At 40.7% G+C, this 27113-nt stretch overlaps 1 protein-coding gene across 2 annotated transcripts in view; it reads left to right on the top strand.

Annotated features, from left to right (window-relative positions):
• The first annotated feature begins 2239 nt into the window (after window positions 1–2239).
• EXOSC2 (exosome component 2) overlaps window positions 2240–27113 on the top strand; it is a 491325-nt gene continuing 466451 nt past the window's right edge. The window contains exon 1 of one of the 2 annotated variants that reach the window (XM_044058551.1): window positions 2240–2479. In XM_044058551.1, coding sequence (XP_043914486.1) covers window positions 2358–2479 — 122 coding nt within the window. In that variant the 5' untranslated portion in view covers window positions 2240–2357. Of the gene's footprint in view, window positions 2480–2859; window positions 2879–27113 lie in introns of those variants that run through there. The other variant, XM_044058552.1, reaches the window with a different exon arrangement.

Below are 27113 nucleotides of genomic sequence, written 5' to 3'. Positions count from 1 at the left end.
ATTGATGTGTGCACTTTTTTTTTTTTTTTAGAAATAATTCCTGGGAAATAATACTATTCAAAAGTGAAGAGATATAGGCACAGCCTTCCATCTCCAAAAAGGAACACCAGCTCTCATAATGTGGAACAAATGGGCAAAATGTGGAATACCTTGTAGTGCCTGCTAAGCCAGGAGAAGTAGGGCAGTGGATGTGTAACGTATGCCAACATAACTAGCTGGAGTTTTGTAAAGAATTATATGTCATTTGTATATAAAACTGATTTGTACAGGTGCTTGTGTTGAAAAATGTATTTGTAAAGCTGCTTGTGTAAAAATGTACCAACAGTGGATCCTGGTGGACAGAAAAGAAATACACCTGTATGTCAAACTGTATTGTAACTGTTGAAATGACTATATTGTAACAGAGAATACTGGAAGAGCAGAGGTTAATCTCAGTCCAGCTAACTTTGAAAAATAGTCTGAAATTACATTACTTGGTTTAGACGATAAAGATTGTATCTTACAGTTCTGATTGCAGCCAGAGATGAAATGTCTGTGAAAACCAGTACTAGGAATCCTACTGTATTGCCCTTAGGTGTGAGCTAATTGCTATCCTGGAATGGTGGAAGCTTTTGAAATGGTTTTATATCTTCCAGATTCTATAACACAGCTTAGCAAACTCCTACGTGTGTGTATGGTGACACATATGTGCAAGATTCTGGCTCAGCTGCTAGTAAAGGGGAGTGGTGTGGGAACCAGAAATCAGATGACCAGATTTGTGTGATGTCATTCTGTAAACCAGCACTGAAATGATGCTTTAATACTAGATGAGACAGAAGTCTCAGGGCAGTGTGTTTGTGAAGCCTGACAGAGAAGGACCCCATCTTGCCTTGCTCTAGTAAGTCAACTAGGGGATAGTAACTCTTTAGATCAGTCAGGAAAATATAGTGGAATTAGTTAAGTATTGTTTTCCTGTATTTGTATGAATCTTTCCCTCAATGTTATTTTTAATATTTCCTGTTACTGAAACTCTGGTGTTTATCGTAAATAGATATTTAGTATTTTCATGTTCTTTTATTATTTCTTATTAAATATATTTAAACTTTTCAGTGTGGCTGGTCTTTTAGAGAATATTTTAACCTTTGAGAGTACTTATATTTATTTAGTGACACTGTGGCTGCTCCTGACAGCCTTGCTGCATTGGTCAAACACTACAATTTGTATTAGTATTAACTTTTACTCAGTATAATTGGGTACCCTTGTAAGAGCCTCAGAGTAACTGGCTTTGGAGTGTTCTGGTGGCAGTATCTACCTTATAGTCTGGGCAGAGGGGTCATAGCTGGTAAATTTGTGCTAGCTTTTCCCAAGTGTTTGTGTGTGTAAAAAACAAATCTCAAAGAGTATGTGTTTCACAGAGAGGGTGGTGGAGGACTTGGCTTGGGACACTTGGCTGAGGACTCAGCTCTACAGCTGTGTCAGGCAAGGATAAAACAAAAAATAAAAATAGGAATGAGTACTTATGTTGCTAAAGGCACTTTGAGAGGTGCAGTAATCATAACATGATAAAACATGTATTTTTCATCCTTTGCCTATGGTGGTCCTTTAAATGTGCATTCTGCAAGAGACAGTAAAGGGTGAGTCTTAGGCATTCAGATCTAATAAATTAATTATGTCATTTTCATATTAGCGTACTAGACCTGCCCAGTAATGTAGGCGTGGCCAGGCCCCGTTTGGCTGTCAAGGAGGTGGGATTAAATCCCTGATTGATCTTTCATGATTTAATAATTGTTCTGCCTCTGGGTAATGTTAAACATTTGGCAGTAAACTTACCTTTCAACATCTTAACATTAAAGAACATAGTGATCATTTTTAAGAATCATGGCAAAAGGTCAGAAAGAATACAGCGTTCCTAATTTTCAGAATACAATGTTTTCTTATAAAAGACTTGAAACGTTCAGTGAAGCGGAATCTTTTTATAATTTTAATTTGGTTGTGTAAGAAATCATAGCAGCTGACATTTGGTATTAACAGCTGAAAGTGAGTGACCCTACTAAATGTGGCTAACTTCGAAGACCTTTGCATTGAGCACCCAACTTCCCTGGGTTAAAAAGTAGGTTAAAAATCATACTGCTCGCCAACAACACGGAACTCGTTTCAGGGTACACAAATTCTACTTGTACCGCATAGCATGAAGGAACTACGATTCTACAATTCGGCACAGTTCCGGGAGTAGCGCCATCTAACTGTCGCTTAATGTAGCAACAATCACACTTCCTGTGGAAGTAGTATCAAGCGCATCCTCTGCACGTGAAAACTTCACTTGTGCATAGATCTTTTTGTAGTGCTGCAAAAAATAAATAATAAAAAAAAGTAGTAACATGGCGGTGGATATACGTCTGCCAGCTGCTAAACCAAAAGTTAGCGAAATTTTAGAGCCAGAAGACGTAAAACATTTAGTGTCACCAGGTGACGTAATAACTGCAGATACAGGATTTATGAGGTGAGTACTTGACTAGTCCTGAATGGAAGGGTAGCAGCAGTTATTGGGGTGTAGCCTTTTACACGTGGTAAGTAAGAATATTTTAGGTGCCCTGTCCTTTTCAGCAACGACCCTGTTTACACGATTTTCACTTTTGGTTTAAGAGCATTCTCCAGAGCTGATGTACAACGTATATGCATTTAAGATTACCACCAGTCCTGCCTTTACCCAGAGGCAGAGCAGTCCCTGAATAGGTAGCCGTGTTTTGCGAAAAAAACTTAAACCGTAGAAAGTGTCCTGAGATTTAAATATCAAAATATTTCCTAAGTTTTTATTTCGGATCGTCTCGTAAAAGAAATGATTTCTATCTGAATTATCTTCACGCCATGCGTTACCACAGAAATAACTCAAATTCTGCAAGTATGAGCTTTTATTCTTGGCAACAAAGTGAAGTGCAGACGTCTGCAGTGGTTGGGGGAATGGTTTGTCTTGGGAAGTGTAATGCTTAAGTAGACATTGTCTCACTTTGCACACATGTAAAGGCGATAGTCCTACATGCATTTGAACTGTTTTCTCCTCAGAGTTGTGTTATTTGTAATTTACTCCTGAGGTTTCCTTCTGCTTGGATATCCTTAGTATATAAGCAAATGTACAGTAGTTGATGATAAAGGTGAGGGATATAATAGTCTATTTTGATGAGGGGTAGTATTGGAATGGTGACTTGCCATTGTGGTCAGTCAGTAGCAGTGGTATTTTAATTTAAAGAAAGCTGTTACAATTTTATACTTACTACATACTTATGCTTGATGTGGGGCTGTATTTGACAAATTTCTGTTTTCTTATACGATAGAAGTCAAGAATGAAGCTTGAAAGTGCAGAACATAGGGGATCTAATTCAAAGCATACTTTGATAGTTGTGAAGGTGTTACATAGGTTGGAGTATTTATGAAACATTTGTGAACAATGCAGGAAACTGAAAAGCAGTACAAAACCTGTATCTTTTTATTGACAATGCAGAAAAGTTATGCAATCTTAATAAGATATACAAAACATTATTGCACAGTATACTGCAGGTGAGGTTAAAATGTAAATGTATAAGGAAATTGTACATAAACTGCAATTGTCGTCTTGGAGAAATTCAGCAGAGTTTAGTTTGCAGACAGAGTTCCACACACATACTTTGTCACTCTCATATGAGCAAAACTGAATTACTTTGTCACTTAATGCCTTACCTCTTGTCACAGTAGCTAGGAGCATTTCACAAAAGATATTGCTTGGATTTGAGTTGAATGGCAAGGAAGAAGGATTGTACTCTTCTTCTTGATGTAAAAAAAAGGGGCATGGAGGGAGTTTTGCTAAAAAAAAAAAAAAAAAAGACGACTAATGTTTTATCTCCCAGAGTTCATAACACTGCTCTGCAGCTCTTCAGTGTGAACTTTACGTTTTGCTGGTGTTTGGTCACAGCCCAGGATAGTAGTGTTCATTTGCTTTGTACTCTTAAGGCCGAGCACATATATAATTTTATTCTGCTACCTGTCACATGATTGCAACAAAGCTCATGTATGACAAAAGTCATCAAATTGAGTCTCTCCCCCACTCTTTGTTTTCTGATAAATTAAAAACTCCTACTCTGGGTGTTGTTGAGGGAGTGGGGCACATATTTTATTTACAACTCCAGGTCACACAACACTGGGGAAGAGGAGAAAGCAGAAGGTGGGGAATCTCAATGTTTCAGTGAATCTTGTGTGTGGTGAGTTTTACAATAAACAGCCATGTGCCCTTTTTATTCTGTATAGTGGTATAGATCAAATGACAGTGGCCCCATCCTTATTAATAGGTGACAGTGATGTGGCTTCTAGACCAAACTGTTACCTAATACTTGGTGGCATTGAGTGGGATTTTAAGCTCATAACACCATGTATTAATTAATGGCTAGTGGTATGGATATTGTAAACTGGATTTGTGTAGTCTGCAAAACTTTTTTTTTCCACCAAAAGGTGTTAGTACCCCTACAGCCACATAATAGATCTAGAGAAAAATGGGGAGTTACTTGGGGAGGTTGCAGAAGCTGTAGGGTATTTTTATTATGGTGTTTGCCAGTAGGAGGTGGAAAGTCACCTGGTCGAAGAAGTTTGAAAAAAGAGCCCTTAGGTTTAGCTCAACTCTGTAGGATACTGGGAGCCATCTGCCTTTGGAGAGGGTGGTGCAGTGATGTTCCTCAAGAGGGGAGGAAGTTGAAAATGATTCATCAGTTTGTCTGTCTTATGTAAAAGTGAAGCATATTCTTTGCTAATTTTGCAAGTTAACTTCTGAAGCTTATAGGAAAAAGTGTAGAGAGCACAAGAAAAGGTCACAGAAAGTGTCAGATTTCATTGCAAAACTGAGTGCTTACTTTAATAGGTGAGCGAGTAGAATTTGAATGCCTTTAATATGTTGGGAGACCTGATTAGACAGCAAGCACTTAGTACTCTGCTTGAACATAGGAGTATCTGCTTGACAGGCCAGGATTGCATGATGGGTAGAAAGGGTGACCTCTATCCTGCCTGCAGTGTATGACTAAACAAGAGGGGTTTGCTTAGAGCTGCATTTGAGACCACTGTACTATAGAAGGCTGCCTGAACTGTCACAGTTGGTTCCACATTTTCACGTACATGGATTGGTCTTAGTGTAATCATTTCACTAGAAAAACATTTAACTCCATTTATAGTACAGTGTCCACAGTGAGAAACAAAAGTCACATGAAACAGCTAACAAGTGGTGGGTTGTCCTGAGTCGGCAGCAATTTAGGCTGACACAAGGACCTGTACTCCATTCTGGTGGAGAAGAAAGAAACCATTGCTATGAGGGGCTGGGCACTGCGCAAGTCATAACTTTTTGCTTTGCTTGCATTATCTTTTTTTAATAGAGTAGTACTTACCCAGATAGTGCACCTGTGTTAGGGCCACAAAATGGACACCATTTCAGGTGTTCATCTGTGCTGGTTAACGTGGGCGGGGTGGGGTGGGGGGGGTGTGTGCATAGGAAAAGCAAATCAGTGTTTGATAGTATTCTGGCAGATATTTTAATAAAAAATAATTTTGATGATACAGTATCTTGTGTGCCTGCTGTTACCTGCAGTCAGGCATGAACTCAAGCATGTGGATGTGACAGTGCGAAGAGACCCAGCCAGTACCCACACCTCCAACAGAGGCTGTTGATGTGGTTGCTTCAAAAAAAAGTATGAAGTGTCAGCAGATTTGGATCTGAATTACAACTGCTGAAAAGTAGTGGGCTCCTTTTGGAAGAGGCTACTTTAAGGACATTTTAGGTGGAAGCAGCAAGCCTGATTCTGCTTTCCAAATGCCAAAAAAAGGGCTAAACTGTCTTTAGGAGAGGAACTAGAGAAGAGTATACAGAGTTGGGAGAGGCACAGCTCTCAGATACTGCTTTATGGGGCTGGAGGTAGCAGTGGTTGCTCCTGATTTTCTAGGACAATAAGAGTCTTTGAGTGAGACAAATGGTTGCTGCCCAGAGAATGGACTCAGAGTGGGGCTAGAGAGGGAAGTGACAATAGCAGCTGGTAGTCATGAAGGCTTGCCTACAGGCACTTCTGGCCATAGACCGTGATATCTTTTTTTCTGGTCATATAGGCATAAAATGTACAAAATGGCTTGTGCAATATTTCTGTTGGTCAGGTATTGCAGAAGACATGATGGTACTGCAAAATGTGCGCATGAACAGATTGTGTGTGTGTGTGTGTGTGTGTATATATATATATATATATATATAAGTAATATATGTGTATGCGCGTGGGTATGCACATACTTATATATACGTATTAGTCTGAGAGAATAATTTTACAGGCTTGTTTTTCAACCTTTTAGATGCTTTCCATGTGAGAACACATAACAGTTTGGTGTGGGAATTTGAACTTGTCCTATTGTATGATCTCATAGTTGGTATAATTAATATGCAGGGCATGTGGGAAGGTCACAGCTTTTTTCCCTGTTTGATCTTTTAGATGCACTGTAAAAAGGTGGTTCTTTTTGTTTTCACTGTTGTGACAGTTTGTTTAATGATAAATCATATCTATTTACCAGTTGGTGCTGTGTTCTTTTTTAAGTATGTTTTACACGTGAACCTTTTCTGGTAGCTTCATGCACTTCTGCTGTTTTGGAATATTCTAAAACAACAAAAGTGCATGAAAAGATGTGTGTGTAACATATGATAAAAAGGCAAACAGAACACATCACCAGCTGTCAAATAGACAGAAATATTTATTGTGAAGGACAAAACACCAAGTTTCAAAACTATTAGATTGTACTTTAAAAACGTTTTGTTTTGGAATATATATTTGTGCCGAGTTACCTTTCAAACCTGTACTGTGGTTTGTTGTGATTAATTGTGTGTGATGGTTTTTTGGACAATATTATGGGTGAAAATTATTATATTTCACCCATTCCGTGTTGTAGAAGTGTGGTTGTGACAGAAAGTAATTTTATTCCATCGGCCTCTGGTGATGATGCATTATTGAAGGAGGTGTTTTTCTTCTTGCTCAGTTTTTGAGGAAACTTGGTCCTGAAGTTTGGCATTTGTTCATAGGTGATTAGTAGGCCAATGGCACAAGAGCCTTTACAAGCCTAGACAATAGTAGGGTATGACAATATTGTATCTTAATTTTTCATATATGGGTTGGGGAAGTATCAGGGTAGTTGGTCATTGGGTATGGGACCCCTGAGTCATTTTACAGACCCCCTCTGTCCTTAAGGGGCATGGGCAGTGCCCTGGGAGTGAATTTACAGTTCCCCATCCATTTATCAAAATTTATTTTATGACTCAAAGCTTATCAACAGCAGGATATGGCACCCTGTGGACAAAGGGCTTTTCTGTAGCCTGGGATTGGATCACAAGATCTCATTTTTGGAAAGTTGATGTGCAGTTCAAAAAGTATTATCCTTTATGTTTATTGAATGTTTGATTCACTTTTACAGGCAAGTGTTACGTTAGCTGTCCATACAGGCCATTTTAAGCCTAGCCAGTTTCCCTTTTGGTGCTTGAATTAATCTAACCCATTTGGTGTTAGATTGGCCTTACCATCCAGTGGTCAGTAATTATACAGTGCATGGCGCACCGTGATTGCACACTATGATTGCACTCCAAAATAAAAAAAAAAAAAATCTGTTATGTGCTTCTGTAGTGCAAGACCTAACCTGACTGTAACAGCACTTTTAGAGGTGTGTAACAAAGTTATACATGCCCTAAGTGCTGTTACGGTTCGGTATCAGGAAAGTGGCGTTCTTCATTCTCAGCAGTTCCTGAATATCTTTCCTCCTATATTGGTGAAAGTTTACAGACATCATTCTGTAAGTAAGTTATTTTTACTTGCTATTTATGCAACAGCACTCGCTAAGTACTTTACTGGCTTTCAAGTCTGATTAAACACTTCAGCTTTTCTTTTTCTGTAACTAGTAGTACACAGAGTGGACAAAACTCAATACACTACAAAGTGTTATGATTGAGTCTTACCAATTACGACCCATTATTATGTGTTTGAGACATGGATGCCAGGATTCATCTCTTGAGCTTTGCACTTGAGGTGAATTTGTTGGCATCCATATCTGGTGGACATGAAATGGTTACGTTCAAAGACCTGATCGTAATCCTCTATATATTACCCTTGGTGAGAATAACTGGGATCATTCCATAGATACTTTGAGGGACCCAAGCGTGGGATAAAGCATTTAGGAGCTGTCTTTGTCTATTAGTAGTACAGGGAGCAGTCCTGGGGTAAATCTTCTGTTTCCCATCCATGGATCCAAGTTGATCTGTGATCAAGATACTAAACTGTCTTTCATGAGTGAATTATGAGCAAGATATTGCAAGTCTTAAAAAAAATTGTGAAAGCAGATATTTTCCGTCACTAATAATTTTGTTAGTCACCCCTAGTTTGAGATTTTTAATACTAATTTGTGCCTGCAAATGCAGTCTTTGGATAAAGAACTGGAAACTAGAAAGTTAAGAAAGTGTAATCATGATTTAAGATTTCTGGTAGTGTCTTTTGTCAAACTGAAATCTAGAAAAACATTTTGTTTTGGTAAAGGCAATAACAGTGGTCATGGGAGTGTTAAAATGAATCTAAATATAAAAGACAAAATGTCATATTTTGTAGTCCAGTGTTCCTTTGGATTCATCTTTGTTTTGTAATACAGACATGGATGTGGATAGTTCTTCCATATCCAAAAGGACTTTTTTGGGTTCCAGACACAATGGTACAAATGTGGCCACCATAAACATCGTCAGGCCAATGAAAGAGGCAACATTGGCTTCTCATTTCAAGAAACGTTTACTGAAAATGTAAATATTAAAAGTTTGGTTATAAATTTAAGAGGGCAATTTTTGGACAATGATACCATTTCATTATTGAATAAAGAACTGGATTTTATTCCTTCTGTGTTTTTCATTGTCAGGTTTGGTGCAGGATCTGAGGTCTGTTTTGCAGAATCCTGAATTTGAAATGCTGACCTTTTTTTCTAAAGGCCATGTTAATAATGTTCCCTTTTGTAGTCTTCCTTTTAACCCCCCCACCTCACTGTCAAGTTTTTGAACAGTCTGTTCGGAATGAGATTTACTCTAATCCAATGGAATTTTTTAAACATTTTGGACAAAATCTTATTATGTAGAAAGACTGACTTTGACACCATTAGATTTGAGCCATAATTTAGTTGTTTAGGCAGGTAAGGTAGGATGGTGGTGTGATCATCTAGGGACTTCAAAACTGAGGCCTATAAACAGTTGAATGTCCCTACATGTATACATTTGGAGTCAGATCCCACCTTTTCTATTTAAACAGGCACTAGATACATTCCTTTTTGAGAGGGTTTAAGATAGTAGTATTATTACCGATTACATTAAGCAGCTGTCTGTGAAGTTAAGTAATTGTATATACTTCCAAAGGTACATTTAAATGTCGGGCCAACATTAGGAAGGTCCATTGTTTCTTGAAGAGGGTCCCTTCTCTAAAATGTCTTTTGACACTTGCATTGCTGGCAGTACTGAATTCTTATTTATTATGACCCAAATGCAAGTGCGTGACACCTATTTTTCTTTGAACATTTATTTATTGACATTTGTTAACTGGGTTAGTCCAGCTGGGCCAGAAGCCCATTTTCAGTGGAGACCCGAGGAGAAAAACTCCAGTTACACATAGTTTACAGTACATAAACTTTGCAATCCAAGGCAAATAAATAATTATGGTACATAAGATCAGAAGATACATACACAATAATAATAAGAGTAGTAATGTAAACAAGAGTAAAAAAATGTTTGTAGTAAAGGTATTTTCAGCAATAGAGCTATCAAAACAATATCCACAATTATAGCTGTAGTGGGGTAGTATGTCTTAAGGATGTAGTATTTAGGAAAAGTACAAGTGTAAGTTGCGAAAGATAAAATGCATGTGTAAGGAGAGGGAGTAGAAGGAGCTAGAGTAAGTTAGGTCTGAGGAATAGGATGGAAAACGGGAAGTATGTAAAATAGAGCAAGATATAAGAATGTATTGGAATTAGGTAGGGTCATGACCGGTGCAAGTCTTGGTGTTAAGTAGGTGAAGTCTGAGTTCTTTTTTAAAGTGTACAGGGTGGGTAATGGAACGTATGTGTGTTGGAAGTTATTGCAAGCATGGGTTGCAGAACATTTCTAGAGTAGTTTACTGACAGTTTTCTTAGGTTGGTAGGTATCTAGGAGTTGCTGGTTTGAGGTGTGGAGGGTATGAGTGGGATTATAGGTGGATACTAGGGAGGAGGGAGCAGGGCTGGAGGATGGTTTGTATAAAATGGAGTGTATGATTTGAAATTGTGATAGGATGAGTTGTTGTGGGGGTTCAGGCCATTGGGGAGAGTTGAGTGCAAGGCAATGTTGTGAGTTGTAAGGAGAGTTGGTGACAAATCTCGCTATTTTATGGTATGTTTGTTGGAGTTTGGCCAGGGTTGTGGACTGAATGTTAGTTAGGACTGGGGCGGCATACAGGAGGGAGGGGAGGAGAAGAGCCTGTGCCAGGGAGAGTCTAGCATTAAAAGTTAAAAATTTTCTGTTGCAATAAAGCAAGCCCAGTTTCTGGTGAGTTTTTTATACTTTGGAGGATATGTAAGTTAAATTCATCATCAGTGATGGCAGCTAGGACCTTTGTGTGGAGTTCTGGTTGTATGATGGTATTGGAGGATGTGATGACAAAGGTAGATTTGTAGTGAGAGAGAGAACGAGGGAGGAAAAGCAAGAGTTTTTTTTTTTTTTTTTCGTGGGTTTAGGATGAGTAGATTATCAAACAGCCACTTTTCAATGGACCAAAAGGCATTTTGGGTAAGAGTATGGAGTTCAGAGATATTGGTGGAAGTGGAGATGAGTCTTGTCATCAGCGTATTGAATTAGGGAACATTGTTTGCAGGATGTATGAAGTTCATTAGTGAGGATGTTGAACAGGAGGGGACCCAAGATGGATCCTTGGGGTACACTAGATGTGACTGGAAGGTAGGGTGAGCAGAAGGAGAGACATCTGACAGATTGTTGCCTGTGAGAGCGGTAGCTAGAGAACAACGCTAGGTAGATAGCAGATAGATTGAGGTTGGCAAGTTTGGATACAAGTATAGGGTGAGAGGCAGTGTCAAAAGCTTTGGAGAGGTCAAGGAAAAGACGGGATAGGAGTTTTTTTTTTATCATGGGCCTCGGCGACAGTATGTGTAAATGATAGGAGGGCAGTAGCTGTCGTGTGGTTTGGCCGGAAGCCATGTTGAGTGCGTGTGAGAAGGTTTTCCTGGAGGACATAGTTTAGAAGCTGTGTATGAATGCATTTTTCGAGTATTTTAAAGAGAAGGGAGAGGATGGCAATTGGTCTAAAGTTAGATGGATCAGTTGAGTAACCCCCTTTATGCAGGGGGATGGTGAAGAAGGATTTCCAAATAACTGGCACTGCTGCTTCCTGACTAGATCTATTGATTAACACGGATACTGGATAGGCTATGGATTCAGTGGCTAGTTTGTGGAAGGTAGGTGGGAGATTGTCAGAGGAAGGAGAGTAGGGTTTTAGCTTCAGCAGAAATGATTTAATGTAGAAGTAGGAAAAGTTTGAAGGGTGAAAAGGTTTTTGTTAAGAGGGTTGGGAGGGGTAGAGAGAGTATTTGTGTTGGAGTTAGAGGGTGTGAGTTTTTGGACTGTGTCAATTTGAGGAGGGTAGCGGTTTCTAGAGGGGTGTTATTTGGGAAAGAGGAGGCATTGGAAGGGCAACCTGGCCAGAGAATTTTATTTAGAGTGGTCCAGAATTTACATGGATTGGATTTGCTATTGATTTTGGGAGAGTTTATAATAGAATATTTTGTCCTTATTGATTTGGTTTTTGGCAATGTTCCGAGGTTCTTTGTAGTTCTGTAACAGGGGAGGTTCTTTGGTTTTAGTCCAGGCTTTCCAAGCACTATCACGTTTGTGCGTAAGGGTTCTAGTTTCCCTGGATAGCCAGGGAGCAAAATTAGATTAGATTCTAATTCTCCTGGAGGGGGCAAGGGAGTTAAAGGTGTCTAGGAAAATTTGATTAAATTTAAGCACTGCTTCCGATGGACCAGTCAATACTAGACAGAACTGAATTAAATTCGCTGGTATTAAAGTTGGAGAGTTTACGACAGTCTTTATACGAGTGTGGTTTGGGTAGCTGGACAGAGTGACGTAGGATGTAGGTAGGAAGATGGTCACTTAAGGACTTTGGTAAGGTAGTTTGGACTGTGATAGAGGTTAGGGGAGTTGGTGAGGATCCAGTCAGTAGTAGAGTCGGAAGAGGTATTGTGTAGGTGGGTGGAGGATGTTATCAGTTGGTGGAATCCCTGTAAATTGATACTAAGTTGTGGAGAGTCAGTTGTAAGTTTGGACCAGTCGGTGTTGACATAGCCAAGGATGAGGGTTTCATATGGTATGTTGTGGTAGAACCAAGTAGATATTTTCAGGGTTGGAATATTCTTTCCAGGGTGGGTATATATGGAGGCAATGGCAAATCTTCTTGAGGTTTAGGATGACTAGTTCAGCTGGGTGGAAGTCTGGAATAGGGATGAGGATAGGTGAGAGGTTAAGGCTATCAGAGTAGTGGATGGCGACACCTCCCCCCTTTTTTGAGATTCTATTAGAGTGGTAGATATTATAGCCAAGTAGGAGTTATTTTGTTTGTGATGTGGGGTTTTAGCCAAGTTTCAGATAAGGTTAGGGTGTTAGGGGAGGTATGGGCTATCCAGGTATGCAGCTCAGTGATTTTGTTAGTGAGGCTTTGAATATTTATGTAATGGATAGCTAGATGTTTGTGTAGTGAAGTCTGATGATATGGGGGATGGGGGGAGTGTGAATGATGAGGAGAGGGAGGAGGTAGAGGAAGACTTGTGGGGTGGGGGGCCAGGTTTGGGGTGGACGTCCCCAGTGAGAAGTATATTACTAGGAAAAGAAGTAAGAGGAGTTAGTAATAAGAGTTGTTTGTATAGTTTAGATTTGGATTTACAGGAGAGAGGGTTAGTTCTGTAATGTAGTAAGCTTATGAAAGCAGTTGTTGGAGAAGTTGGAGAGCTGCGGAGAGTACGAAGGATCGAGAGATAGGAGGAGGTTTAGGGATACATGAGGTAGGAGAGTCTATATAAGGCTGTGAAAGCTTGGTGTGATGGGAGGTTAAGGTAGAGCGAAGTATAAAAAGTGGAATGGTAAAGTATAAAAGTTGCATTTTAGTTTCTGTGAAGAGTTTAGTTCTAGAATGCCTGGAAGAGGACCTTTTGAAAATAGGAAGTTATGTAATTGATAGTGAAAGGGTGGGAGTGTTTTTTAGGCAGGATGTGGAGTGTGAGGGGTTGAGCTGGCAGGAAGGAGAGGGATTGAAGAGGATAAAAGTAATTGATGTGGGGATGGGGGTAGGGGAACGAAGCGAGCCTGAGCATAGTGGGGTTATACCCGCAGAAAAACTCAAGAAACCCCAAGAAAGACAATCAATGATGCAGGTAAGTTTGGCAACAGTGGAAGCAAGAGAGGCAGGAGTAGAGCAAGGCACAGAGATGAAGCAAGAGAGGCAGGAGTAGAGCAAGGCACAGAGATGAAGCAAGAGAGGCAGGAGTAGAGCAAGGCACAGAGATGAAGCAAGAGAGGCAGGAGTAGAGCAAGGCACAGAAATGTTCTGAATAAATCAGTAGGGAAGGAGGTATCCGGACCGAGTAAAGAAGCTACAAAGGACAACAGGATATTGTAGTGCAGGAGGGACAAACTAGAGGATAATAGTCAGAGATGGGAGCACAGCACACAGGGATCTGAAGAGTAAGAGTAACTGTCGAAGGTGGGAGAGGGGGAGAACAGGGTAGATGGAAGAATAGGGAGCGGCCCGGAAATGTGCAAGAAGCAGCCACCAGGGGAATAGCAGCACTGGCATGAGATTAACAAGTACACTTTAGCAGGACATACTTTACACTCAGAATAGAGAGCGGTAATGTTCAAAGGGACTTGACAGAAGGTAGTTCCAGGCAGGGTAGGTCTGTGGGCTTGAAGGTGTGGTTATTGGTAACCTAAAAAAAAAAAGGGAGAGAGAGGAGATGGTTAGGATACGGAGGGACCAAGTAAGAGTAAAAAGCCAGAAGGGTGGTTGTGTGTATTGAGGGGTTAGGAGTTAGTAAGGGAGTATGAGGAATGAAACAGTGGGTGCTAGTAAGAGCTACATGGGACAGTGGTTGGAGATAGGAGCAGAGTATAGGAGAGACTCTGGTGAAATGTGGAAGGGAGTATTTGCAGGTTGGAGTATGAGGCTGGAAATGAGGAGTGGAAGTATGCAGTGAGGCGTAGGTACAACAGTGACAGCAGAAATAGTGTAGGAGAGTGACTTTGGAGTAGCAGTACAAAAAGTAATGCAATTTAGACATTAAAAAAACAGCACAAATAAATGCAGTAGTAACACAATACAGGTTCATATACACATTGCACAGTCAATAGGCACTAGTACAAAAGTAAGCGGCATCAGTGAGACACTTCAATTAAACATTTAAAATGTAGTGAGATCTGAAGCAACAAAGATTAGTCTTACACAGTATAGAACCCTGCAGATGGGTAGCAAGTAATTGCATAACAGTCTAATGGAGAGAGTGATTAGGATATGTAGGTATGGTGCATAGTACAAGTATGGTAGTGCTCAAGTGTATGTATAAAGCTACCTCTGGAAGGATATGCACAGCTCAGCAGTTTAAATGCGACCTAATGTATAGGTCGTTTTACAACAAAAGCTAGCGTTAGCGTTGAGAAACAGCTGTTGACATCCAAAAAAATCTAAGCCCATCAGCAGCAAACAAATTAAACTCGGATGATAGCAGCATAACATTAGTTATGGAAAGTTCATATATATATTCCCAGCCCCCCATGATATGGGTTTACAAGATGGTCACTATTGGTTTACCTCTAGTGAGTTATATTCCAAGGAATTTATTCATTTTCTTCTTCAGGCCTGCACTTGGTATTAGAAATTAGTGTTGTTCATTTTAACAGTAAATGTTTTCTTCAGATACGGGGTACAGCAATGGACATAACTTTTGCCTTCATTAATGCAAATCTTTGCATGCGTTTTTGAGCAACAGTACATCTATGATGATTTAAACAGTGTGAATTCTTTCACCAGATTAAAGGTGTGGCGATGGGTGCGGCTTGTGCCCCCACCTACACAAATTTGGTCCTGGCCAAATGGGAGGAAAAGTGGGTGCTGGATTCTATATACAAGGAGAACTGGATTCTTTACAAGAGATATATGGGTGGCTTCAGAAAGTGAAGTGGTTAATTTTATTGATTACCTTAATAAAAGTACAAATTACCTGGAATTCATGTACAAGACAAGTAACGAGACCTTACAGTACTTAGATGTTGAAATTTATAAGGGAAATGACAAATTTAATTCTAGAGTCTTTAGAAAATCAACATACTCTAATTCCTACTTGCATTTTGATAGTGCTCATCCTAAGCATTAGAAGAACATAGTAAAAGGGCAATACATAGGCTGTAGGATGACTTCAAATAATGAAGATTTTTATAGAGAAATGGAACTGTAAGAAAGATGTTTAAAACAAGGAAATATCCGGATTATTTACTGGATGAGGTGGAAAAAGAGGTACTAGGAGTTAGAATAGACAAATATCAACCTATTCTAGGTAAAGACAAAAGGGATGATATAGCCACCAAACAGATAAACACTGATTATTTGGAAAATTTTGACAGGGCCCTAGTTTTGGAATTTAATACTGGCTCCACAATGGTGAGAGAGACTGTGAATAATGAATGGGACAGGTTCTTAGCTCTCACCAATTTGGACAAAATAAAAAAGAAAAAATTTAAAATTGTTTATAAAAATTCCAGGAACTTGAAAAATTTATTGGAATCCAGTTACGATTAAGGGATTATTAAAAGCAAAAAGAGGAAAGGAACTTTTAAGTGTGGGTATTTGTTCACAATGTGGGGATGTTTATAGAAGGAGAGCATTTTTTTACAGTGTAGAAATAGGATGTTGGAAAGTAAGGATTTTACAAATTGTGACACTAGTGGCCTAGTTTATCTGGCAAATTGTCAGTCTTGTGACGTTTTACATGGAAAAACGGAACGTAGATTAAGAAAAAGAATATACATATGCTGTACAAAATAAAAGACACTAATACCTTATATAAACATAGCCAAGAATGTGTCAATGCCCACTATTTATTTTTTGTCCTGGAGAAAGTGGTTAAAAATGACCAGGGTGGTCTATGGAAAGAAACTATTGAATATAAGGAGCTTTGGTGGCAGATCACCCTGGAAGCCAATAAAAAACCAGGACTGAATGAACATATATCTATAAATTCCCTTCTAAATTTAAGAGCAGCTAAACTATAATTATGAAGGATGTCTTTGTAAATATTTAACATTGTGGTTTTAGATATATTTAAGTGATTTTAAATAGCTTTTGTCCCCTGGAGAATTATTTAAATTATTAAATAAAGTAATTTTAAAGACATATCAGGACAAAAATATTTTTAATATTATTTTTTGCGGTTTTATAATGCATTTTGGAAACTTTATAAAAAGTGTTTGTTTTATTCATAATAATTTTTACTTCCAGTTCCCTTGATATTTAATTGACTTGTATTTCCAAAATAATCCACAAGATGGAGCCAAATCTCTTTGCATAATATTAAGTCTTAATGGTAATATTAAATACCCGCGGTGGTGGTGCTGCGGTAGCGTTGTCGCCTCACAGTAAGATGGTGTCCGGTTCGATTCTCAGCTAGAGCGTCTTCTGCGTGGAGACATGCGTGAATGGGCGTACCTTCGTTGAAGGTTGTGCGTCAGGCCTGGCAAGCCGGTACGTAAAAATCAACTGCCAATCATTAGCGTACCGGAGTTCCGCTGTGGCGACCCCTCACCGGGAAAAGCCAAAAGACACAATGGTAATATTAAATAGCTAAGATATGTTTTAATTTATTCATTTAAGACATTTTTAAAAAGTTGTGTATTGTGCTTTCTTTAATGATTGAAAAATGTGTTTGTATTTGTAAAAGGAATTCATTCAATATGACTGTATTTGGCTATGCAACATGAATGAAATTGGTGTATATGCATTTTAATTGTTTAGTTTGAGCTTTATTAATTAAATGGTCTGTTTCTTATTGGTGGAATTGTAAAGGGAGATTTCTTAAATGGGGGTGTTTTGATTCAAGCCCACATCTGAGGAAGTGTATTCTCAAATGAAAACGTACATCTGTGAGCGTTAATGTTTTTATGTGTACATTAAACTTTGTGTCTTAGCGGTTCGTTCTCTGAGCTTTATTGTTTTACCATCCGCTTGGGCTTTCTTGGATTTATCAATGATTTAAACAGTGTTTATTTACCACATTTAACGTTGTGGAGCAGATTCCTGGATGATTGTTGGGTTTTGTGGGAAAGTGACATCCAGACTTTTTTCTCTTTGTGGCATAGTCAAATAACAATACATGGGGTTTACACTTTACTGCTAATAATATGTTTACCACATATTTTTAGGTGTCTCTGTTATAGAACTATTGGATGGTAATTTAAAAAACAGTTTGTACTGTAAACCATTTTCTAGGAATGCATTGTTGCATGCTACAGGTTGCCATCTTGCCCATGTAATGAAGAATATTTTTGCATCCCAGTTTCTTAGACCAAGATGTATCTGAGGTGACCAAAATGACTAGGAGATACAAGCTTGTGATCTTGGGGAAAAAATAATTGGCAAAATGATACAATATGAATCTTGTTCAGAAAACAATGATTCAAATTTCTGAAAAAAATTGATTTCCTGATGGTTTAATAAATATTGGCCAGTTGTGAAAGCTGTCAATTTTTTTCCACAGTGTCATTTCTGACTATTGTTCCTTTGCATACAGAAAAGGTAAGAAACTGGTTAACCGCCTTTCTTACATTAAGGACCCCCTAATTTACTCAGTTATTTAGCCATTAAACGTAAAGGTTGCTTCCCATGTGGCATTTGTGCTATTTGTTCATATTGTCAAGACCAAATCTTTTTCTATGAAAAATACCATAGCATTTTTGGCATCACATAATTTCTGCAACACAGAGTGGATTGTTTACCATGGCATTTGCAACTGTGGAGTCCTCTGTTTAGGGACTCCTCAGATCCTCTGAAATAAAGATTTGTACATATTGGTGATCTTAAACATTCCAGACAATGCAGCATAATGCAGCACATTAATTGCAGTATAACACTGATATGTTTACGTTTATAGGGATTGACAGGATGTTGTCTACTTCTACTAATACGGATTAATTTCATATTTTGCATTTTAAGGAGAAAAGATGAGTTCTCAGCCTTGGGGTCATCCAGGGTGTTGCTTTAAATTAGTTGTTATAAACAATATTTTCTGCTTTTTTGTGCATTAGTGATTTGCTTATTTTTCTACTGCATCTCAGCATTCAATAATTGAACTACCACAGTGCATTTTCCAGCTTTCCCTTCCTTACTTTTTGGGCTGTTCATAGGTGGCTAGAAAACCACAGGGGCCTTTTTAAGCCTAGTCATGCATCCCAAATCTCTGACAAACTGTCATAATCTTGCTAAGTGTAAGCAGGGGCTTGGGAGGTGAAACCTTTACAGGTTGCCTGTGTCCATTGGAGATATAGGTGCCAAACCAGGGATGAGTGTTATGTTCCCCATCAAATTGACCAAGTTACACCTGAATTGGGTTAGGGAGGAGTTCTGCTTTACATGAATGGGGAGCTTGTTCCAGAGAAGGTGTTGTCTTTGGGATACATACCTGTCTCTCCAGCAGGTTCTGTTTATATCACAGATAAGGTTTAAGTCTTTAGAACAGGTAATTCTGGTGCCTTTTGTTTTGTGGATATGCAGGAGGTCCATCAGAGTGGGGTCTGACGATGCCTTGTATACCAGGCATAGATCTTCCCACAACAGCCTGTGGGAGACAGAATACAAGGATAGAGCCTTGAGGCTGTTACTTGTACCCTGTATTCTTTTAGTGAGGAACCTCTGTGGACATTGCAGTTGTTGCAAGTGCCTGGTTAGGTACATACCAAAAAGCGGCATTGTACTCAATGACAGGTCTGATGAATGCCAAATACAGTGGAACGATGACTAGATGCCATACCCTTGTTTATAAGTTGTACAACCATAGAATGATGTTTTCACTAGTGTAGACACACTATGGTCAAGGACTAGATTACTGTCTGTGTCCCCAAGTCCCTGAGTACTGGGTCAACTCTTAGGGATGTGTTATCAATATGATAGTTACCAGGGGTGGATAACTTCCCAAAGGATACTATTATGCATTTCTTGGCATTTAGTTTTTGTCCATGGCTCTGACACTAGTTATTTATCTGTGTCAGTTCTTCCTGTAGAACATTTGTGTTGGTGGGCGATTCTATGACTGCTCCTAATTTGAAATCATCTGTAAATTTAGTCAGCCAGGGGCCCCATCAGGAAATGTTTTGTTTGGAAGTTTATCCACTGGGCGCTGTAGTGCAAAGGTACATTCTAAAACATCAGCAAATCACTTTAACGAGATTTTAAAATAGTTTGTTTTGTAATTATGCCATTGGTCTACTAGAGTCTGACATTCCTTGTTTTGAAGAGTGACTTGATAAAATTATCCCAAACAGGAAATCCTACCTTCTCCCTGAATTGTCAGGAAATGAATTAAAAGAAAGTATGTTATGGACTTAATCTTCCTTTGATTTGTATGTAAAGTTTTTACCACTTACTAGGAGGTAGTATAGGACCCCGGCCTGAGAAGCCTGCAGCCAAACTCCCTCATACCTACCGTATCCCGTTTCATCTTTTCCATATACCTTTCTACCTTCTATAGTGATTCCTTACTCCACTTCAGAGTTTTGGCCACTAGATGGCAGTCTTTACCCACCTGTAAACTCTCTTCCTTACTCATTCCCTCTCACCATATCAATACAACCAGTCCTTCACTCTCTTTTCCTCTACCTGCTTGTTAGTAGTCCTCCTAATCTCTGACTTTCACCCACTCCTCCTCAATACAGTCCACTAGCACCCCTCTAGCCAGCCTGACTTCCACCTTCTGCGCTTACCTTCACAACACTGATAGTTTTTTCACACTGTCTGTCCTGCTGCCTTCTTTCCTTGGGTCTGCCTGCTGCTTTTGCCCTGTGGGCTCCCCTACCCTGCCCCCAAATTCCACCCACCCCCAGGACCTCTACCTTTATAGCTATTAGGCCACACCCTCCGCCCTCCCCTACTTAAGTCATCACTTAACACCCACTATTTAATTAATCACTCCTACCTCACCTACTCTGTACTCCTGCTGAATCTTCCTACTCCACATAAACCTATAGTTCTTAAACAGCTATCCTAATACCCCCAACTTAAACACAATCCAACAGTGTTCCCCTTCATAAACATCATGAACACTAAATCATTAACCTGTACAACTCTAATACTAATTCTAATCTGCCTTTCCTACACACTCTACCTCACCAGACCTCTTTAAACCAATCACACACCCCCAACCCACTCCGCCATCTCCTCACCCTTACATTTTGCTCACTCCTCATTCTTCATATCCCCTAACCTCTACTCCCACAATCCCTTGCTCTTCAACTTCAAACTCCTATCTTACCCCAAAACCATTATTCAAATTCATACCACTCCCATCTTAACACACTCCTCTAACTTCAAACCCAGTACCAAGCTTCTTAAACACCTCTTCAACCTCATACACCACATTATCTCCATACTTACCTCTGGAGACATACACCCAAATCCTGGCCCTTCTACCACTTCCACCCCCCCATCACTTCTACCCCACTCAACCAGAAGACCCCTCCACTTCACTGCTCTCAATGCCCAAATCATATAGGTTCTTAGGTAGGTACTAGGCTATCTGCCCGAGGGCGTTTATAAGCCTAGCCAGAGTGTGTAGGCTTTCGCAACCCCATTGATTAATTAACTGATCCTCTGTCAAGCAGAGCCAGTGAAGTGATACCAGTGGTGTATTTTCTGTTACCCATCCACTCGTCAAGGTTTCCCTTGAAGAATGTTAGTGAGGGGATTTGCCTGATGTAATTTGGAATTTTGTTCCAAAGCATAGGGAGTCTCTGACAGGAATCTATCCCTCCAGCATGTTCTGTTAATTGTTGTGGTGAGGTTTAGCTCACTAGAGTGCGTGGCTCGCAGTGACTTGGATTTCTTTAGGTGGAGCATGTCCATCAATTCTGAGTTGGACATGGCTTTGTAAGTCAGGCAGAGATCACCTCTGAGTAAGCGGTATGCCACTGAGTACAGCCAAAGTTTTTTCAGTCGGGCTGTATAGGACATATGTTTGAGACCAGTAATCCTCTTGGTGAGATACTTTTGTGGTCTTTCCAGCTGTTGGAAGCGTCTTGTGAGGTACATTCCAAATGGGGCATTTTACTCTATGATGGGTCTAATGAGTGACTAGTAGAGGGGCACTATAACCTCTTTATTTCTAGATGCGAACCCTTTAGTAATTAGATGGGCCACATAGAAGGATTTTCTGACTACTTTGGCAATATGATTGTCAAAGGAGAGATTACTATCTACCTGGGTTCCCAGATCTCTTATTACCTCTTCTGTATTAAGGGGGCTGCCACCTATGTGGTAATTCGTGGGTGTTTTGTTTTTTCCCAAACTGGATGACTATGCATTTTTTTGGCATTTAGCTTGAGGCCATGACTTTGACACCAGGTGTCCGTCTCAGTAAGGCCCTTTTGGAGGATGTCTTTGTCAGCTGGAGAGTTAATTATGGCTTCCAGTTTGCAATCATCGGTGAACTTGGTTAGCCATAGTCCTCCTGTGTTTGCCTGTACTTCTGAGAAGTATATGCCAAACAGTAGGGGTCCCAGGACCGAGCCTTGCGAGACACCACTTGTGACTGGTTTAGAGTCGGACCTGGAGCCCGCTATACTTACCGTGTGAGTTCTGTCTGTAAGCCAGTTGGCAACCCATCTCGTGACATGGGGGTTTATGTTCAGGCAGGTGAGTTTTTCTGTAATACCTGAGTGGGGAATATTGTCGAAAGCCTTGGCAAGGTCAAGGTAGGCTGTGCGAACCACCTTTCCCTTGTCTATGGCCTTGGTGACTGTCTCGAAGAAGTCAACCAGGTTTAGTAGGCATGATCTGCCCTTAACAAAGCCGAACTGGGTCGGGTCAAGTGTTTGGAGGTTCCCAATGTCTTTGTTAATGAGTTCCATGATGATGCGCTCCATAGCCTTGCAGACCAGGCTAGTCAGGCTTATGGGGCGATAGTTACCAGGGTCAGTTGTGGCCCCTCCTTTGTGGAGAGGAAATAACCGTTGCTGTGCACCAGTCTGTGGGCTCGTAGCCTATGGAGAGGTTGAGGTTGAACAGCATGTTTAGGTGGGGGATTAGTTTGTTCTGTAGTTCGTGCAAGATGCAGCCTGGGACACCATCTGGCCCCATTGATGCTGTGTTTTTGGCTTTTGAAAGGGCTGTTTTCACCTGTGCTTCTGTGATTTCCGGGACACTACACTTTTCCGGTATTGTTGTGGGCCCTTTTGGGGGTGAGGGGGGGTGAAGTTTGCAGTGAATCTATCTGCCAGGATGTTGGCAATATCTGTAGGTTTAGTATATTTTGTGCTATTTTGCACTAGTTCAGTGCATATCTGTGAGTTGCCTCTTAGATTCTTAACATAGCTAAAGAAGGCTTTGTGGTTATCTTTTGAATCCTTGGCTATTTTTCTTTCGAAGTTAGCCTTGGATGATTTTATGAGGGACCTTAGTTTCTTACTGATACTGACCAGAGATTTCTTTCCTTCTTGGGATTTGCTTTTTTTCTGAACTAGTTTCCTCCTCCTATTGTATAGCCTGTTTATTGCAGGGGTCCACCAAACTGGTTTCCTTCTCTTAGAAGAGTGAGTCTTAGTTTTGCTAGGGATGGCAAAATCCATGCATCCTTGTAGGTGCTCATAGAGTGCATTTGTAATGGTTTCTGCATCTTGGGCAGCGTTATCCTTTAGCGTGGGGTCTGTGAAACTTACCAGCAAGTTTGCGTTAGAAAAGTTGTTTTACTGTGGTTTCCTTAGTTGGGGGTGGTGGTGGGGTGTGGACATCCAGAGTGATTAGCTTATGGTCTGATCTAACTAGTGACTGGTTGACCTCCAGTATGGAACACCTGTCGCCCATGTTGGTGATGACCAGGTCCAATATGTTTTCACCTCTGGTGGGGAGTTTACCAGCTGATCCAGGACATTTGAATTGATGAATTTCAGGAAGCGCTGGGCCTTGGAGTTTGTACTCGAGTATTTTTCCCAGTTAATGGTAGGGTAATTGAAATCGCCCAATATCAGGATGTTCGGTAGGACATTCATTTTTTCCAGTGTCTCCAGAAAGGTGGCGTGGTGGTCCTGGGTCATGGAGGGTGAACTGTAGCAGGCCACAATTTGCATTGCAGATTTGCCCAATGTTAGTTGCACATGGATGATCTCAGAGGTATCATGCTGTGCCACTAACCTGGAGGTGTAGGTATCCTTGATGAATATGGATACACCCCCTCCTTTTGTGTTCTGTGTCCGAAACGTGTGGTATGAGTTGTAGCCCGGTAGTGCTGGGGTGCTCTCTGGAGCCTTAAACCAGGTTTCGGTTACTGCACAGAGGTAGATGTTCTCCATACTGAGGAGTAGTGCGAGCACGTGCATTTTGAGATTTTAAACTCCTGGCATTGAGTAGCATAACCCTCAGTTTTTTGTTAATTATGCTGTTTACGGAGGTGGGTTTAACCTTTGAGCCTGGTCTAAAAAAGGCATTATGGGGGCAGCAAGAGCCTTGGCCAGTATTAGAAAGCCTAGGGGTGATAGGTGCAAGCCGTCTCTTGCGAAGCAACACGGCTTGTCGAGCATGTCATCCCAGGCTGACAGACATTGGATCCCCTTTGGATGACACCAGAAGCTTAGCCAATTGTTGAAATTGATAATTTTTTCTTTATACTGAGGTATCATTCTTGGTTAGGGCAGGATGCTACTCGGAGGCAGGGTCATACCAGCCTGGACTACATGATCAGAGAGCTCTTCCATGTCTCTTTTCATGTAGTCCAGGGAGGTACGTCTCAGGTCATTCACACCAACATGAGCAATGACAGAGTCATATTTGTACTTGTTCTGGAGTGACCTGAGTGCTTGTGTTATGTGGCGGATTCTGGCTCCCGACAGGCAGCTAACGGTAATCTTCTGCTTGTCCAGTCTAGTGAGTGGGACGTCAATGTGCCTGACTATAGTCACCTATTACTAGTGTGTTAGGTATGTTATTCGCCTTAAGGGCTGTGATTGTTCGGCACATTGATTTTGTGTTTTATGTGTTGTCTGGTTTATGACTGGAGGTGCAGGTTGTTTGGGTGTTTGCTTTGGCGGTCTCTGATGCTTTTGCAGGTTTTTATTTAGAGCCTCCAAGTATGATTTTGTGTATTTATGTGTATTTTTTGCCAGTGCTGTTTTAGTATGTCTGTGTGTGGCTGGAGGTGTGGTGCAAGTGTGTTAACCTTCTCCTCTTGACTGTCTGTTCCAGTCTTGGGTGAAGACAGCTTAGCCTCCAGTTTGGCTGTATAATATCTCTCGCATATGTTAGTGTTTTGTGGTAGGAAGAGAGGGTTGTCTGTGTACATGAGGCAGTTGTAACATTGCCTCAGGATACCCAGATTCACCAGCTGGACTGGAGAGTACACCTGAAGTTGCCCTTTGGTCATGCCTGAATAGTAGGGTGAGCTGTTTAGTCACCTGGTTGGTGAGGGCTGAATAAAGAGCCTTGCCCTGCTGGGCAATCAAGTGTCAGGGTATATTAGTGCTTGCTATTAGGTCTAAGCAAGTGCTGGGTTGTAGGATGCTTTTTGAGTGCTTAGGTTGAGAGTTAGACTAGTTGAATAATTTAACCGTAGCTAATCGACGCTGCCTGGCGTGCAAAACCGTACAGACATTTTTTTTAGTAGGGAAATGAAAGAGAGAGAAATTAGTCCAAAATGGCCAATAAACTACTAACTTCTGGGCTGGAACCACTCCTCCAAGGACAGAAAGGCTGCTCAAAGCTCCCCTCTCTCTCACAGGTGAACAGAGAAACTTCCTTCTATCCAAGTAAGGTATGGGCAACTCAGAAACTAGTATCACAGCCCTGAATTCAGAACTAGCCTGTATACTGGACTGTACTAGCTTAGAAAGGCGGGAAACAAGGATTTTTTTTTTTGAAAAGATAAGGCAAACACAGTAAAAAATACACTTCAAAACAGCTTTAAACGACTACAAACGATCAGAAAAGGCCATCACACTTTAGTGTGTAGTCTACAACAGTTAAGCAAATTATTTAAACAAAAAACGACTTTTTAAAAGTGCAGACAGTCAAGTAAGTACAATATGTGAAAAAAACAAGTTTTTAAATCACAATAAACGCTGGAAAATCTGTGTTTAGGTGGAAAACAGTTAAGTATACAGCAAGAAAGTACAGAAAACTAATATTTAATCACTCCAAAGTCTCACTTCTAAGCTACAAGGCTTGTATCAGTTTAAGGCTTTCTAGTGCTACCCAGTAGGTTAGTTACAGGAAAGATGGGAAACAAGCGCAGATGTGGTCTTTTAAACCAGAAAGTTGAAAGAGACGGACAAACTGTCCAAATGGTTAATAAACTAAAATTTCTGGGCCAAGAACCACTCTTCTCGTGGTAGACAGGCTACTTAGTGCTTACCACTTCCACTGATAAGCTAGAAGGCTTTCCTCCAACACAGAAATGCTTGTGGGGCTCAGAAGCTTACCAACAGTCCTGGATACAGCAACTCTGTATCTGGATTAGGCTAGTTACAGGAAAGGTGGGAAACAAGCGCAAGTGCGGCTTTCAAACCAGAAAGTTGAAAGATATGGAAAAAAACTGCTCAAACAGCGAATAGCTACACTTTCTGGGCCAGGGACCACTCCTCTTGTGGTAGGTTATAGGTAGGTACTAGGCTATCTGCCCAGGGCATTTATAAGCCTAGCCAGAATGTGTTGGCTTTCGCCACCCTTTTAGATTAGATTCCCGAGCCTCTGTCCAGCAGGGCCATAGAAGTGATCCTAGGAGTAAATTTACGATTTCCCATCCACTCATCAAGATTCCTCTTGAAGAGGGTCAACGAGGGGCTCTGCCTAACATGAACCATGATTCTATTCCAAAGCGAGGGAAGCCTCTGGGATCTGAATCTATCCCTCCAGCATGTCCTATTTATTGTTGTGCTGAGGTTTAAATACCATGGAGCGTGTAGCTGTAATGGATTTGGCTTTCTTGAGGTGGAGCATGTCCATCAATTCCGGGTTAGACATGGCCTTGTATGTCAGGCAGAGATCACCTCTGAGTAGGCGGAAAGCAACTGAGCAGAGTTGGAGTTTCTTTAGTCGAGTAGCATATTGCATCTGTTTGAGGCCCGCGATCCTCTTGGTGAGGTACTTTTGAGGTCTCTCCAGCTGTTGCAGGTGTCTGGTAAGATACATCCCAAATGGGGCATTGTACTCAATTAAGGGCCTGATGAGCGATGAGTAGAGGGGCACAATGACCTCTCTTGATCTAGATGTGAACCCTTTTGTGATTAGGTGAACTATATGTAGAAGGTTTTTCTAACCACTTTGGCAATGTGATTGTCAAAGGAGAGGTTACATCTACTTGGGTCCCCAGATCTCTAATTACTTCTTCCGTACTTAGTGGATTACCTCCTATGTGGTAGTTTGTGGGCACTTTGATTTTCTCAAAAGGGATGACTATGCACTTTTTGGCATTTAGCTTAAGGCCATGGTTTTGACACCAGGTATCCATCTCTGTAAGACCCTTCTGGAGGATGCTTGTTTCGGCCGGAGAGTCGATTATGGCTCCTGGCTTGCAATCATCTGCGAACTTGGTCAGCCACAGTCCTCCCGTGCTTGCCTGTACCTCAGAGAAGTATATACCAAACAAGAGGGGTCCCAGGACTGAGCCCTGTGGGATACCACTTGTAACCAGTTTAGAGTCGGACATGGCACCCGCAACTCTGACCATGTGAGTTCTATCCCTGAGTCAGTTTGCAACCCATCTTGTGACATATGAGTTGATATTTAAGCTGGTAAGCTTATTTATGATGCCAGAGTGGGGTATTGTGTCGAAGGCCTTTGCGAGGTCCAGGTAGGCTG

Source organism: Protopterus annectens, chromosome 16.part0 (assembly GCF_019279795.1).
Source record: "Protopterus annectens isolate FY-2018-M chromosome 16.part0, PAN1.0, whole genome shotgun sequence".
Lineage (NCBI taxonomy): Eukaryota > Metazoa > Chordata > Ceratodontiformes > Protopteridae > Protopterus > Protopterus annectens.
The sequence above is the reverse complement of the archived record's forward strand: the minus strand, read 5'-3'. Positions and strand labels throughout refer to the sequence as shown.